Genomic DNA, 13,890 nt, shown 5'->3' with positions numbered 1-13,890 from the left:
AGGAGCCCCCACGCTGCCGTCCACAAGCTCCTCTTGAGGGTCCACCCACTTGTCCTGGGACGGGGACATCGGGACCTCCTTCAGTGCTGCCTCGAGGGCCCCAGCCCCCGTGCGTGGCCACCAGGAACAGCTTGGCTCACAAGAGCTATTATATTTCTGTGTCTGTTTTAAGAAAAAGCTCTCAGAGCCCTTACACGTTCTGGCCCCGGGGCCTCACCTCTGAGAGTCTGTTTTGAAAGAAAAGGAAGACATGTTGAATCTCAGGAACAGATGAAAGATCACACCACACAATACAGGGACCAGCGGGCACACCCGAGGGGCTTAGGGGTGAGACCGAAGGAGCTGGTGGGACAAGGTGGGGGGCTTCCCTAGGTGCTCACTGGCTGCATCTTCCTCTCTCTCTTCCCTTGGCCTCTTTGTTCTGTCTCTGCTAGAGCAGGGGTCCCCAACCTCTGGGCTGAGGACCAGCACCTCCTGTCAGATCATGGCAGTATTTGATTAGACATAAAGTGGGCAATAAACGCAATGTGCTTGAATCATCCCGAAACCATCCCCACTCCCCCTGGTCTGTGGAAAAGTTGTCTTCCGTGAAATTGGTCCCTGGTGCCAAAAAGATTGGGGCATGCTAGAGGACTCCCTCGGGGTGGAGGGCCTGGGCTGGGATTCCCTTGTGTATGGGGTTGGGAAGTGAGACGTCTGTGTGGCTCCCATCAGGCCTGAACACTTTCCAGACAAGAGGAACCAAAGACCCTCTCCTGGACCCAACTACCTTGAGGACACTGCCCAGGAATCAGATGGGGGGCCCCAGCCCTGCTGGTGTGGCCTCAGGCAGAAGCACACGTTCCCAGGCCTCTGCCTTCCCTTTCCTCGTGGGTCGGGGGTGAGGGTGCAGGGAGATTCAGAGAGAAGGGCTGACCCGGCATTTCCCCGCCAGCTGGGAAAGGCCACCAGTGTCAGCTGTGTCTCTGTCCCCTCCCCAGCAGCCATTCGGAGCTCCCAGGACTCACCGGCCAGCGGTCCTCCTAAGGCAGAGGGTGACCCTGGCTGTGTACCCCCCCGACCTTCCTCCCTCACGGGGGTCTTCCCCCTGTCTCCCCAGCATCCTGTTTGCTGACATCGAGGGTTTCACCAGCCTGGCATCCCAGTGCACTGCCCAGGAGCTGGTCATGACCCTCAACGAGCTCTTCGCCCGCTTCGACAAGCTGGCTGCGGTGAGTCCCCCTCATCCCCCTGTGCCCACCACTGCCCTGGGACCCCTGTGTGCCTGAGTCAGGGCCGGAAGGGTGGCCCGATCCGGGCTGCCTGGGGTAGGGTGCTGCGGGGCGGCCACTGGAACTGGTGAGCAGGGCTGCACAGGCTGTGGCTGCGTGTTCTCACGCCCTGCGTCATCCCCAACCACACACTCAGAGGTGCTCCCATGGTGTCACCAGCCAGAAGGGAATGAGCCCTCCATCAGCAGACAGGAGGTGAGGTCTGCAGGGATCGTGGCCCAGACCCCTGAATTTGTGGAATTTGTGTGTGGGGGAGCAAATTCGGTGCCACACAGTCACTTTCCTGATGAAGGTAGCCAGAGTGATTAAAAAAAAAAAAAAGAAAGAGTCTGAATCTCTACTGGCCTGCAAACAGCTGTGTGTCACCCCTGGGACTTCCAGAAAGAGGACTCCTCCACGTTGGGACAGATTAGAAGTGCCCCCCACCCCCCGCCCGGACACGGAGTGCAAAGGACACAGTGTTTCATTAGTCCCTGTCTTACTCTGTGACTTTGAGTCATGCTCTGCCTTTGGAGTCTTGTATCGGGGACACCGCAGTGTCCACTGGCATGTGGACATGTCCCAGGGCAGTCTCAGGATGCCAGGCCAGATCACAGCTGAGAGCTGGTACCAGGGTCTCTGAGGGCATTGACAGGGGGCCTCACACCTCACGGATTTTACCACCGAATGTGGGCAAGGTGAACGGCAACAGGCTCGGCCCTTGGGCGTGGGAAGGGCCTTAAAGGAGAGTCCAGGGCACACAAATACTTGGGTTCCAGCATCCCAGCTTCATGAAATAACTTCTGGGATGCAGGTTTGGACAGCTCTGAATTGGTGATTAATGACAGTCCATCTCAGTCCCAATTCCTCATCAATTGCAGCCTGCGGGGTGACCCTGCATCTGGCAGGGGCTTCCGCTCATGGCGGTCTTAGCACACATGTGCTCACAGGCTTAGCAAAACTCCCTTGGATAAAAGATTCCAGGCTGAGGGTCAGCTGAGATTTAGTTAAATCTTGTTTCTGCTTCAGTCTTTCATAAAAGGAGAGTCACAAAACTGTTAGTAGAACCTTCAGCCAAGAGTCGGAGCATGCCCCAAGGCTGGAGTGGGATGGGGCCCTTGCTCTCAGCTCGGGGGCCTCACATTGATGAGCCTGCCACCTTCGCTGCCACACTGAGCCAGTTGTATTCTCCCTGGACCTCAGCTGTGGCCATAAAAGCGAGTTCCTGAGTCTTGGGGCTGGAGTGCTTCTCTAGGGCTGTTCGGCCTGTCCTCCGTCCCCCACGACTCCTGATAAGCCTGTCCCAGTGCTGGGGCCTCACCTCGTGCCAGCCCTGGGTCTGTGCTCGCTGCCCTAAAAGGCAAGTTATTCCAGGCAGAGGGTGAATCTGTTTGCTTCCTGCTTCTTTCCCTCCCACTTCTCTTTCCTGCTATTTTTAATTTTTAAAATTAATTTGCTTTCCAGGAGAATCACTGTTTACGTATTAAGATCCTGGGAGATTGTTATTACTGTGTCTCAGGGCTGCCTGAAGCCAGGGCTGACCACGCCCACTGCTGCGTGGAGATGGGCATGGACATGATCGAGGCCATCTCGTAAGTGCCCGTCTCCAGGGTGACTGCCCGCCTGTAAGGACATGTCCATCTCCAGGGGACTGCCCGTCTGCTGTCCCACAGCCTGAGTAACTGACTCTTGTTGAACTGGTGGATGCAGGGAAACAGTGGGCCAAAGCCACGTCCCAAGGACCCTGGCCACCGTGGAGGGTCGATCCACACCTGCAGGGCTTCTCCTGGGCTGTCCGCAGCAGCCTGGGAAGCTCTGCACACAGGGACCTGTCCTAGGAGAAGGGAGGACTTTGCAGACTCCAGGGCAGCAGGAGGTGTGGAGCCACCCCCCAGGAGAGGGGGACTGGCTGGCAGTCGCACTGTGCCCTGTGCTGTGGGAGGGCCTACCACTCTAGCCCCTATGTCTTCTCAGAGCCACTCAGCCAAGTAAGAAGTAACCAGTCCCATTTCTTCCCAGATGAGAAAGGTTGGGCTCACAGGGGCTAAATAGCTCCCCGGGGTAATACTGCTAGGCAGGTGGATGTAGACACAAATTTCCCATTTAAGAAAATCCATCCTTCCTGGGAACAATAGCAAACAGGATCTTTGGGCCAGTTCTTGATCACTGCTGACCACAGAAGAAGCCCCAGTCATTAAACGACATGGACAATCCAAGCTTACAGTCAGTCAAGGGAGAGGATCAGGATTGCATCCAGGATTAATAATTGTGAGTTTTAGAAGTAGCCTGGGTGGGGCAAAAGAAAAGCCACAGTGGGCAAGGTCAGAGGTCAGAGTAGCTGGCCCAGGAGGTGGCTGGGTCCATCCTGTTTGGCTCGCTTCCTTTCGGCGGTGTTTTCCGAGTTCCCCTGCGTGCCTGGGCTAGACATGGGGCCAGAAGCATGGAGTCTGTTGAGGGAGAGAGACCAGGACTCCCGCTGCTCTGATACCAGGCATGCGCAGTGGACCCCATCAGGTAAGAGAGGCAAACTGCAGCAGAGGGCCCAGGATTGGGCAGTTGATTCCACTGGGAGGACCAAGGGAGGCTTCATAAAGGAGGTGGCCTTGGAGTTAAGCCAAAAAGGCAGAATGAGAGACATTAACCTAAAAAAGTGTCCAGAGGTCTTGTGGATGGAAGACACAGCTCCAGCAAAGGTATTGGCAGAGTTGATCCCGGGAAGAGAGAGATGCTGGGTGACCTAAGTATTCCCTGTGGTGGGTATCAGCCTCTTGGTGGTAGGATGGGGCAAGAGCTGGAGTCCACGTGGTGGTCCTGCCCACCAGGCCAAGTCAGACTGCCGGGCCCACGGCTGGCTGAGTGGGCCCATATGCAGGGAGTCAGGGAGGGTCCAGGCCCCTAGAAAGTGCAAATGTGAGCCTCCCCCCAGAGTACTGGCTCCTTCTCCTGTGCCCCAGACACACCCAGAGCTGCAGAGCTTCCATCCGACTCCCCCTCCTACAGGCGGCCCACCCATCTACTGGGGACCCCTGGGTACGTGCATGGTGCATGTGGTGGGGTTGGAGCTGTCTTCCAGCATGTGGAGACCCCTGGTCCCCTGCACCTGCCCGAGCTTCCTTTCTTTCCTGGGCAGGGTCTGTGTTTTCTTTCTCCATCATCCTGCTAAAATTGAAGAAGCAGCAATGTGGATTAATCTGACAATTATATGAATGGAGTTTGGAGTGACTGTAACTTTCCTGTTAACTCAAATCGGCACTAACGTGCGCTTGCATTTTCAGAACACAACTTTGATGACTGAGCTGGCTCAGGTGTCCTAGCTGTGGGGGGAAGCAGTGGGGCCTGGATTCTACTGTGAGGTGCTGCGCCACCTTGTGGGAAAGATGGGAAACAGCGCTCTCACAGTTTAGAGCCCCTGAGCACCAAGGGCTCAGCCCTTGCTCTTCGGGTTGAACAGTTTCAGACTCTGGACTGGGGCTGGCCCAGAGAGAAACGACCCTTTGACCCCTGCCCCTTCTCACACACCCTGGTCCCATGCCTTCCAGCCACCCCCACTCTCTGCGCCTGGCCCTGACCCCTTCCCAGCCTTACCCCTGCTCCATCCCCAGGCTGGTCCGGGAGGTGACAGGTGTGAACGTGAACATGCGTGTGGGAATTCACAGCGGGAGAGTACACTGCGGTGTCCTTGGCCTCCGGAAGTGGCAGTTCGATGTCTGGTCTAACGATGTCACGCTGGCCAACCACATGGAGGCTGGAGGCAAGGCGGGGTGAGTGAGGGACGGCAGCTTCCTGCCTGGCCCACCCAGGTGGCTCCTGTGGGAGGGGCCAGGATGGGCATGACCAGGTAACTGTGGGCCTGGGGGTGGCAGAATTTAAGTGGGATTCCTCTAGTAACTGAGCACTGACACCACACACGGCAATTTGTAGGGAGCATGTCCCAACCCTCACCGAAATATTTACACAGAACCTGGTGGCCTGTTTTGAGATGCAGGAGGTAGGGGAGACTTCTAGATGGGGGAGGATCCCTGGATACTTTCGGGGATAGCCAGGACATATGGAGGTGGAAGGTGAGCTGGCCCGGCACAAGGGGCAGTATGGGGACAGGTGAGGAAGGTGGGGTTGGGGGAGGTGCTGGGCTGAGGACAGGCACAGGTGGAGGGAAACACAGTACTTCCAAGGAATGCAAGTAGAGCAGATGGCCTTTTAGGAACCAGTGGGAGAAGCAACATGTCTGTGCAGAGGACACTCACGCCAGGCTGGAGAATTTGGACACAATCCTGTAGTCAGCAAGAGCCACCGCTGGCTTCTGCAGATTTGTGAGACTGGAGGCCATGTTCTCCTGGCAGGCTGACATGTTACTTTATTATAATAACATGATGCCGATGTGCTATGGTGTAGTCTCATCGGACGCGAGCTGGGGCGGGGCCCACCAAGCCACCCTGATGACTTGGAGGGGTACAGTCCCTTGAGGGACCCAGGTAGGGGTGAGAATTTGAGCCAGAGCTCTGGGATTTGAATAATGACTCAGTCGGTGGCAGTTTGGTTCTGCACAGGAGCGGGGGTTCTGAATTCATATCTACTGCCCTGCTCTCCCTGCTTGCCTCCCCACCCTAGACGCATCCACATCACCAAGGCCACACTCAACTACTTGAATGGTGACTACGAGGTGGAGCCAGGCTGTGGGGGCGAGCGCAACGCCTACCTCAAGGAGCACAGTATCGAGACCTTTCTCATCCTGCGCTGCACCCAGAAGCGGGTCAGGGGGCCAAGGGCTGGGGGCAGGGTTGGGCGTGGGCAGGGGCCTGCGGTGGAGGGGGGGGACGATGGAAGAGCTTCGTTCCTTGGGGGAGGAATGTTTCTTGGCCTGCTGCTTCCTTCTCCTCTTACTCTTTCCTTGAGTCAAGTCCCGATGCAGTCGTGGTTCCTGCACCTCCAGAAGGACATGAGAGACACAGAGGCTTAGCAAAGGCTGATGGCAAACAGGAGATGTTTTCATTTTCCTTCTGTTGCAAAAATGCAACAGACCTCAGATCAGTTAGTAACAATGCAACAGAAGACCATGAGATGGACATGAAGCATCAGGGTATACGGTGTCCTTTATTTCCATCTCGTTCCTTATCTATTGCCTAACTAGGTTGATCTTGCTCTCTCTCTGCCTGTACTTATATATCTCTGTTTCTTCATACTCTCTTCCCCCTCTCTCACTTTCTAGTCTTTCTTCTTCCTTCTTTTGTCTCAGCCCACACTTGCCAAAATATAAAACAGAATTATTAGCAGACTTCAGTGTTCTATTTTTAATAGTGTCATGTTCCATGTTCTTAATTTTTAAAGCAAACGAGAGCATTTTCTATTTTACCCACTTCATATTTCTCTCTAGACTTAAATGCTTTTACTTATAAATTTTCCAATTGAATTAATCTGTTGGTCAGAGCCCTTTGATAGAAAAAAACTTCCCTGTTTCTTTCATTAGGAGTTAGACTAAAGACAAAATTAAGCTGTGAGAAAATTTCAGCGAAAGTCTTGGAGACAGCAAAAGTAGATTTTTCAAAGTGGGCAGAATTGTTTGAGGCAGGCGCCCACCCTGTGAGGGACATCAGAGGGGTACCCCACCCTCTCTGGGCAGCCCAGCACATGGATTCTGGCTGCAGGGAGTGGGGTGTGGGAGGTGTTGAGGAGGGTCCCTGAGGGAGCTGTGTCAGGCCTGCCACAGACACCTGGGAGAGGGATGGGAGGGTGTAGGTACTTTGGGGGAAGTGTCTTGTGGTTTAGTTGACTCATTTTAAAGCATTTGCTTATTGTTTGGCTGGAGTATAAATGAACTGAAATTCTCCCAGGCCCTCCTCCCACACCCTTCCTCTCCGCTGGGCCCACAGGCCTCCTCATCCTGCCCCACCCAGGATAAAGGATTACCCTCTGCCCTGGGTTCTCTGGGTCTTGGTTCTTCTAGCTTGACAAGTGGTCCAGAAAAGATGAAATGGGACAACCCCCAACCCTAGCCCCAACCCAGAGCCATGTCTGCTGGAGCAGGCTATATCTCTCCCCTCTGCCTCCCTGATCTGAGCAGCTGCCTTCCCAGGCTCAGGGATGGAGAAGAAGGGAAGGCCACCCTGTTCCTCCCAGGACCTCTCTAGCCCTCCACCTCTAGCTCGTTTGGATGGATGAACAGATAGATTGTGGTTGGCACACGGAGAGCTGGCTGAGGCCCCGTCTGTGTATTTGTACAATGCATGTCAGCCCTTGAAGCTCACGTTCTGATGACCCAAACCTCCCGAAGCTGCCTCTGAGCAGCAGGACCTGTTCTACTCTTCACTGTGCTAGAACAAGCCTGTTTTGAGGTAGAAATTGGAATCTCGGGTTTCTCTCCCTGCATCACAGGCTCTAACATTCTGTGCCAATGACAGATGTTCCCACGCCCCATGGCTTTCCAACAAGACCAACCTCATCATCCTGTCCTGCTGCTCCCGCCTGAGGCTCACAGCCCCCAGCCAGCACTGGTCTGGGGAGTCTGGAGGGACTTCAGATGATTTCTTGGGTGCACTTAGGGCCCCAGGCTGTGCAGAGAAGGAAGAGGCCTCTGCCACAACTCCTACCTGGCCAGGCACTGGGAGAAATGAAACTTTCTGTGGGCTCACCCGAAGGGCCCTGTCCATGGGCTGATGCCTTTCTGTTGCTCTCCCAGAAAGAAGAGAAGGCCATGATTGCCAAGATGAACCGTCAGAGAACCAACTCCATCGGGCACAACCCGCCTCACTGGGGGGCCGAGCGCCCCTTCTACAACCACCTGGGTGGCAACCAGGTGTCCAAGGAGATGAAGCGGATGGTGAGTGGCTGGTGGGGCAGTGTGTGGGCCGTACTCTCCAGGGCTGGGGCCTCCTGTGGGTGAGGGGACTGGGTCAGGCCCCTCATGTGGCCAAGGGAACCTGAGGAGCCACGGGAGGAAATGTTGGAAAGGGGTTCACCCTGACTTGGAACCAGGAGCCAGAGCACCTAACTTCCAGCCCCGGGCTTTCTTTGTGGGCCCCACCATCTCTTGGCATGCTGGATTTGACTTTGGAACAGAGTGGCAATGCCCCTTTCCCCTTCCCGCTTGGCAGAGCTTGCTGGTGCAGGCTAGACTCAGGGTCCCATAGAGCCTCCAGGGGTCTCTTGAAACTGTCTGAGGAACCCTGGGGAGTTAGGTGGGCACCAGCTTTTCAGACACCTTCCAGCATCTGGTACATTTCCCAGACAGCTGAAACATATACTCTGGCTCAGTCACCCAGAAAAAATCCCACTGCTTTTTGGCAGGTGCCAGGAGATGGTCTTTTTGCCCTCGGGGCTGAGAAACACCCTGCTAATTCCAGTCTCCCTGTGAGACCATCTGGACTGAGTGTGGGCTGAGTGAGCTGAGGCTGTGGTAGGGGCGCTGCCTCCATCTCAAGGGACCCTGCCTGCCTCGGGGGACAGACACCCTCAGCCCCCCCTGCACACACCGGGGACAGCTAATTCAGGAGGTGCTGCCAGGGTTCCATCAGTGAGGCTGGAAGGAAGACATCAGCGGGTGGGAAGAAGAGGGAGAGGGGTGACAGGAAGTCAGTTTCAGCAGCAGTGTTTCCTTTCTTTTTTCCTGAGAGCTTAGCCTCTACATCTGAACACACTCCTCAGCTCAAGGGCAGCCCGATTCCCAGGCAGGAGTTGCCCACCCTGAGAGAGGGATGGGGTGTGTGTGTGTGTCCACTTAGTTCCCACAGATTCTGATCAAGGAATGGGAGGCATGCCACCCACACGAGGACCCCCACGTTGGGATCTGTGGCTCAGACTGGCTTTAAGTTGCAGCTGCAGTGACTAGAGACTCCAAGAGTCCAGCTGAGTCGGCAGACAGATCCAGGGGTCTGAGGGAGGACACAGTCTGGGGACCAGTCATTCTGCTCCTTGCCAGCTAGCCAGTAGCAAATGACGAAGTTGTAACAAAAATGCCCTGAAGTAAAAAAGTGAGTTGAGTCAGGACCACCACTTTAACTTTTGACGGTAAAGAGGCAACTTGCAGGACACCAAGGTCATAATATAAGGGACAGGGTGGAGGAAGGCTGGCCTCTAGCCTCAGGGCTTTGAACTTGGACCTGGTCAGTGCCACCCAGGGCTCTAGGTACCACTCCAACTCCCTCCAGGCCCCTCTGCAAAGCAATTGCTGGACCTTCTCTCTTCTCACCCCGGTTCTTTAACCATCCTCTGCAGACTCCGTACGGTGTGACCAGGATGGCCAAGAGGTGAGAGAGAGGGTGAGAGGAGAGAGGGGGGGAAGACTGAGAACAGGATGCAAAGAGGGAAGCTCTCATCAGGTGGGAGGAAAGAGAAGCACAGGGGAGCAGGAAGACTGGAGAAAGAGGGTAAGGGGGAGGTGGAGATATCCGGGAGAAGAAAGAAGAAAGCGATGTGGCGGGACAGAGGTGAGGAGGGAAAAGCGCCACAAGGCAGGCTGCCTGCTGTCCGTTCTCTGTTTAAAATCTTTGGAAAGTTCTTTTCTCTAGTGATGTTTGGTGTAAGTAGACTCTTCAGTTATTTCAGAGTCTCAGAGGAGCCAGTTTGGACTATAAGCACCTATTTGACAGACACATTAATCATTGTTAGGACAAGAAGCCTTGGAAGAATTAGCAGAAGGGCCGTAATTGGGAAAGAGTCTCAGGGGAGACTGGCTGCAGGAAAGGTTCCTCGTGGTGTTAATTGCTTCGCCCAGAGGGGAGGAAATGGAGAGTGAGCAGAAGATAAGTGTTGAGGACACCCCTGTAGAAGGAGAGAAGAGGCTCCCCACCCCCCTCCTTGCTGGGCAGAGTTACCCAAGGGGCCAGCATCGAAGTACCATCTCCTGGGCCCCTGCCTGCCCAGTCAGAGTGTCCTGTCTGGAATACCATTGGCTTTGGGTGTTAAATCTGCCCAGAAACCCTGGAGAAAGATACGCAAAAAGAGAGCTTCTTCCTGGACTTTCACTGAAGATGGGATGGAGATTAGATTGAGGAGTGACCGAGAGCAGTGAGAGGGTAGTAACTAGCAGTCAGAAGCTTCTTTCTTTAAATCTTGATCCATCTTTTACCCAGCTTGTTAAGCATAGTGAGGAGCTTTAGGCGTGTGTCGTAAAGTCTCTAAGGTTATTTATTAATACAAAGGTTGGCAGGGGAGTGTGTAAGGTGAGGACTTGGGCCCCAGACAGAAACACTGGGCTGAGCTGCTACCCAGAAGTGCTGAGGCAGAACTGCAGGAACCCATCTGAGGACCCCCCCCTCCCTGGGCTGAGGACCACAGTCCTAGAGCTGGTGAGCAGGTCGGGGACTGGAACCCAGCCCGCTGGCCTGTGGGTTGTTTCTGTGTTTGTTTGTTTTTGCCATACTGGGTCTTCCTTGTGGCAAGCGGGCTCTTTGTTGGGGCACACAGGCTTTCTCTAGCTGTGGCTCATGGGCTTTTTGTCGTGGTGCACGGGCTTCTCTTGTTACAGGCTCCGGAGTGTGCAGGCTCTGTAGTTATGGCATGAAGGCTTAGTTTCCCCAAGGCAAGTGGGATCTTAGTTCCCTGACCAGGGATCAAACCTGCATCCTCTGCACTGGAAGGCGAGTTCTTAACCACTGGACCCTCAGGGGAGTCCTGGCTTGTGTTCTCAGAGGCCTTTTGCTGTGGTTCATCCACCAAAGTGTTTTCTGACAGTCGTCAGCTCACCACTCCAACCCGGCACTCAGGGAGCCTAGAGCGGACACAGCCCCCAACAGCAGCCCATACACATGACCAAAGGAATGCTGGAGAAACTCAGAGACAGGTTTGTTAGAAACGTGTCGGCTCTAGTTCTGAGCTGTAGAGACCAGTATAGGCATAACGTGGCTTGGACGTCCTCTGAGGCACCGTGGCCTGCGGGGAATGGGCCTTGTACCCTGAGGGGTCCTGCCTGCCCCCAGATGGGGCACCCACCTGAGTGGCCCCGGCTCCTCCAGCTTCGAGCAGGAACGGTGTGGTGGGCCAGATCCTGCAGCCCGGACGGAGGGCTTGGAGGTTCTCAGAGGACAAGGAGAAGGGAAGAGCTCCACTGGGCAGCCCGGGAGGCTCTCAGAGCCCACAATCGGGCCCTTGGATGTAGCACTAGGGCCTGCCGAGGTCCCTGCAGGCCCCGAGCTGGCGGGGAGAACAGACACCTCAGTTCCCATGGGCCCCACGTCTATTCAGAGCCGGGAAGCTCTGACTTCTGGGGACCAACCTAAGTCCCCCTCCTCAGCGGGAATGAAGAGGGGTGTGTTCCTCTGGGGTTTGGGCCCCCCCTGATGTTTACCAGCCCCCTGTCTGCCCAGCAGTATGTTCCATGCTGGATCGCAGGGACAGGAGGGCACGCTCTGCCCTCGTCCTGGCAACCTGAAGCTGCCTGCCCTGGGTGCTTATGTCTCCCTCACTGCCTCCTGAGTCCCACCCCTCCCCATTTAGGGACCCCTCCCTCCATTCCGTCAGTCAGACCCTGACACACCGCTATCCTTTGTGGACTTTGTAGGTGGACTCTAGGTAGGGCCTTGAGTTTGGTAACTCGTGAGGGCCCCTCCCACCCTCACCCCTGCCCTGTGTGAGTGAACATCAGAACATCAGGACAGTAGTCAAACCGGGGCAGGTTTGACTCCAGGTATCTCACCTCCTGGGTCCCCAGCCACCCCAGCCTTACAAGAACACAGATTCTCAGATACCAGAAAAGCTGTTTCAGGTAACCAGAGTTTCATGTTCTTAAGCTCAAAACTTGTGAACTCCCAGATTCTCTGTGTGCTTGTAAGTGGGCGCGGTGAGTGTCCATGAGCTGTGTGTGCATGGGTGTGCACAGGCATGTGGGGATTCACTGACTTAGCAGTTTCTCTTATTTCCATCTAAGTAAGTGGGAGAATGGGGAGGGTACCCACCAAGCCCCTGGTGGCTCAGATGGTAAAGAGTCTGCCTGCAGTGCAGGAGATGTGGGTTCGATCCCTGGGCAGGAAGATCCCCTGGAGAAGGGAATGGCTACCCATTCCAGTATGCTTGTCTGGAGAATTCCATGGGCAGAGGAGCCTGGTGGGCTACAGTCCATGGGGTCACAAAGGGTCAGACACAGCTGAGCAACTAACACATATACACCACCAAGCCCATGGTCCAGGAGGAAAGTGACGGGAGGTTTGGAGAAAGACGAGGAATCAGGTGTGGGGACCAGAAGAGCTCAGACACATGGATTTTGCCAGTGGAGGAAGTGAAATCACAGTGCACCCCCAGTGTCTAGCACGGAGCCTGTCCCAACCCCAGCTGTGTTCACCAAACGAAGGAAGGAGCGGACGGCTGAGTACAGTGCTGTCTGTGTCTGAGCTCTGGATGAACTGTGGGCAGAGGATGAGCTGCAGCCCCCTGACTTCATCCCCTCTGTTCTCACGCTCCTTTCCTTCTCTCTCCATCCCTCTTTTTCAGGGCTTTGAAGACCCCAAGGACAAGTGAGTCACGTGCCCTTCTTCACTCCTGCTCCTCGGTCTGGGGGCTGCCTCCAAGCTGCCCGGAGCTGGGTTTCTGTGCTCTGGAGAGGATGAGCTCAGGACACGCAGTCTTGGCCACCAGTGAACGGAGCCCATTGCACCTGAGAGACCAGCAGCTCTGGAGCCCAGGCCCCCGTAGAGAGGCTGGGCCTTGGGACCACCCATTTATAATCTCCACTTCACACACACGTGCACACACACAACTACACACACACACACTCTGCATGTGTACCCGCACACACACACACACAACTACACACACACTCTGCATGTGTACCTGCACACACACAACTGCACACACACACACACACTCTGCATGTGTACCCGTACACACACACGTGCACACACACTACACACACACACACTCTGCATGTGTACCCGCACACACACACACACAACTACACACACACTCTGCATGTGTACCTGCACACACACAACTGCACACACACACACACACTCTGCATGTGTACCCGTACACACACACGTGCACACACACTACACACACACACACTCTGCATGTGTACCCACACACACACACATGTGCACACACACAACTACACACAGACACACTCTGCATGTGTACCCGCACACACACACACACACAACTACACACACAAACACTCTGCATGTGTACCTGCACACACACACGTGCACACACACAACTACACACACACACACACTCTGCATGTGTACCCGCACACACATGTGCACACACACAACTACACACACACTCTGCATGTGTACCCGCACACACATGTGCACACACACAACTACACACACACTCTGCATGTGTACCCGCACACACACGTGAACACACACAACTACACACACACACACTCTGCATGTGTACCTGCACACACACATGTGCACACGCACAACTACACACACACACACTCTGCATGTTACCCGCACACACACACACAACTACACACACACTCTGCATGTGTACCCACACACACACACGTGCCACACACAACTACACACACACACACACTCTGCATGTGTACCCACACACACACACACAACTACACACACACTCTGCATGTGTACCCACACACACACACGTGCCACACACAACTACACACACACACACTCTGCATGTGTACCTGCACACACACGTGCACACACACAACTACACACACACACACTCTACATGTGTA

General features: G+C 55.0%; 1 protein-coding gene across 1 annotated transcript in view; it reads left to right on the top strand.

Annotated features, from left to right (window-relative positions):
* The window catches only part of ADCY5 (adenylate cyclase 5), a 158,102-nt gene that overhangs the window by 107,203 nt on the left and 37,009 nt on the right, over positions 1 to 13,890 (top strand). Inside the window, exons 4-9 of the mRNA XM_043473156.1 lie at positions 1,100 to 1,211; positions 2,715 to 2,842; positions 4,853 to 5,011; positions 5,859 to 6,000; positions 7,924 to 8,064; positions 12,669 to 12,691. Coding sequence (XP_043329091.1) covers positions 1,100 to 1,211; positions 2,715 to 2,842; positions 4,853 to 5,011; positions 5,859 to 6,000; positions 7,924 to 8,064; positions 12,669 to 12,691 — 705 coding nt within the window. The remainder of the gene's footprint in view (positions 1 to 1,099; positions 1,212 to 2,714; positions 2,843 to 4,852; positions 5,012 to 5,858; positions 6,001 to 7,923; positions 8,065 to 12,668; positions 12,692 to 13,890) is intronic.

The sequence above is a fragment of the Cervus canadensis genome, chromosome 7 (assembly GCF_019320065.1).
Source record: "Cervus canadensis isolate Bull #8, Minnesota chromosome 7, ASM1932006v1, whole genome shotgun sequence".
Lineage (NCBI taxonomy): Eukaryota > Metazoa > Chordata > Mammalia > Artiodactyla > Cervidae > Cervus > Cervus canadensis.
The sequence above is the reverse complement of the archived record's forward strand: the minus strand, read 5'-3'. Positions and strand labels throughout refer to the sequence as shown.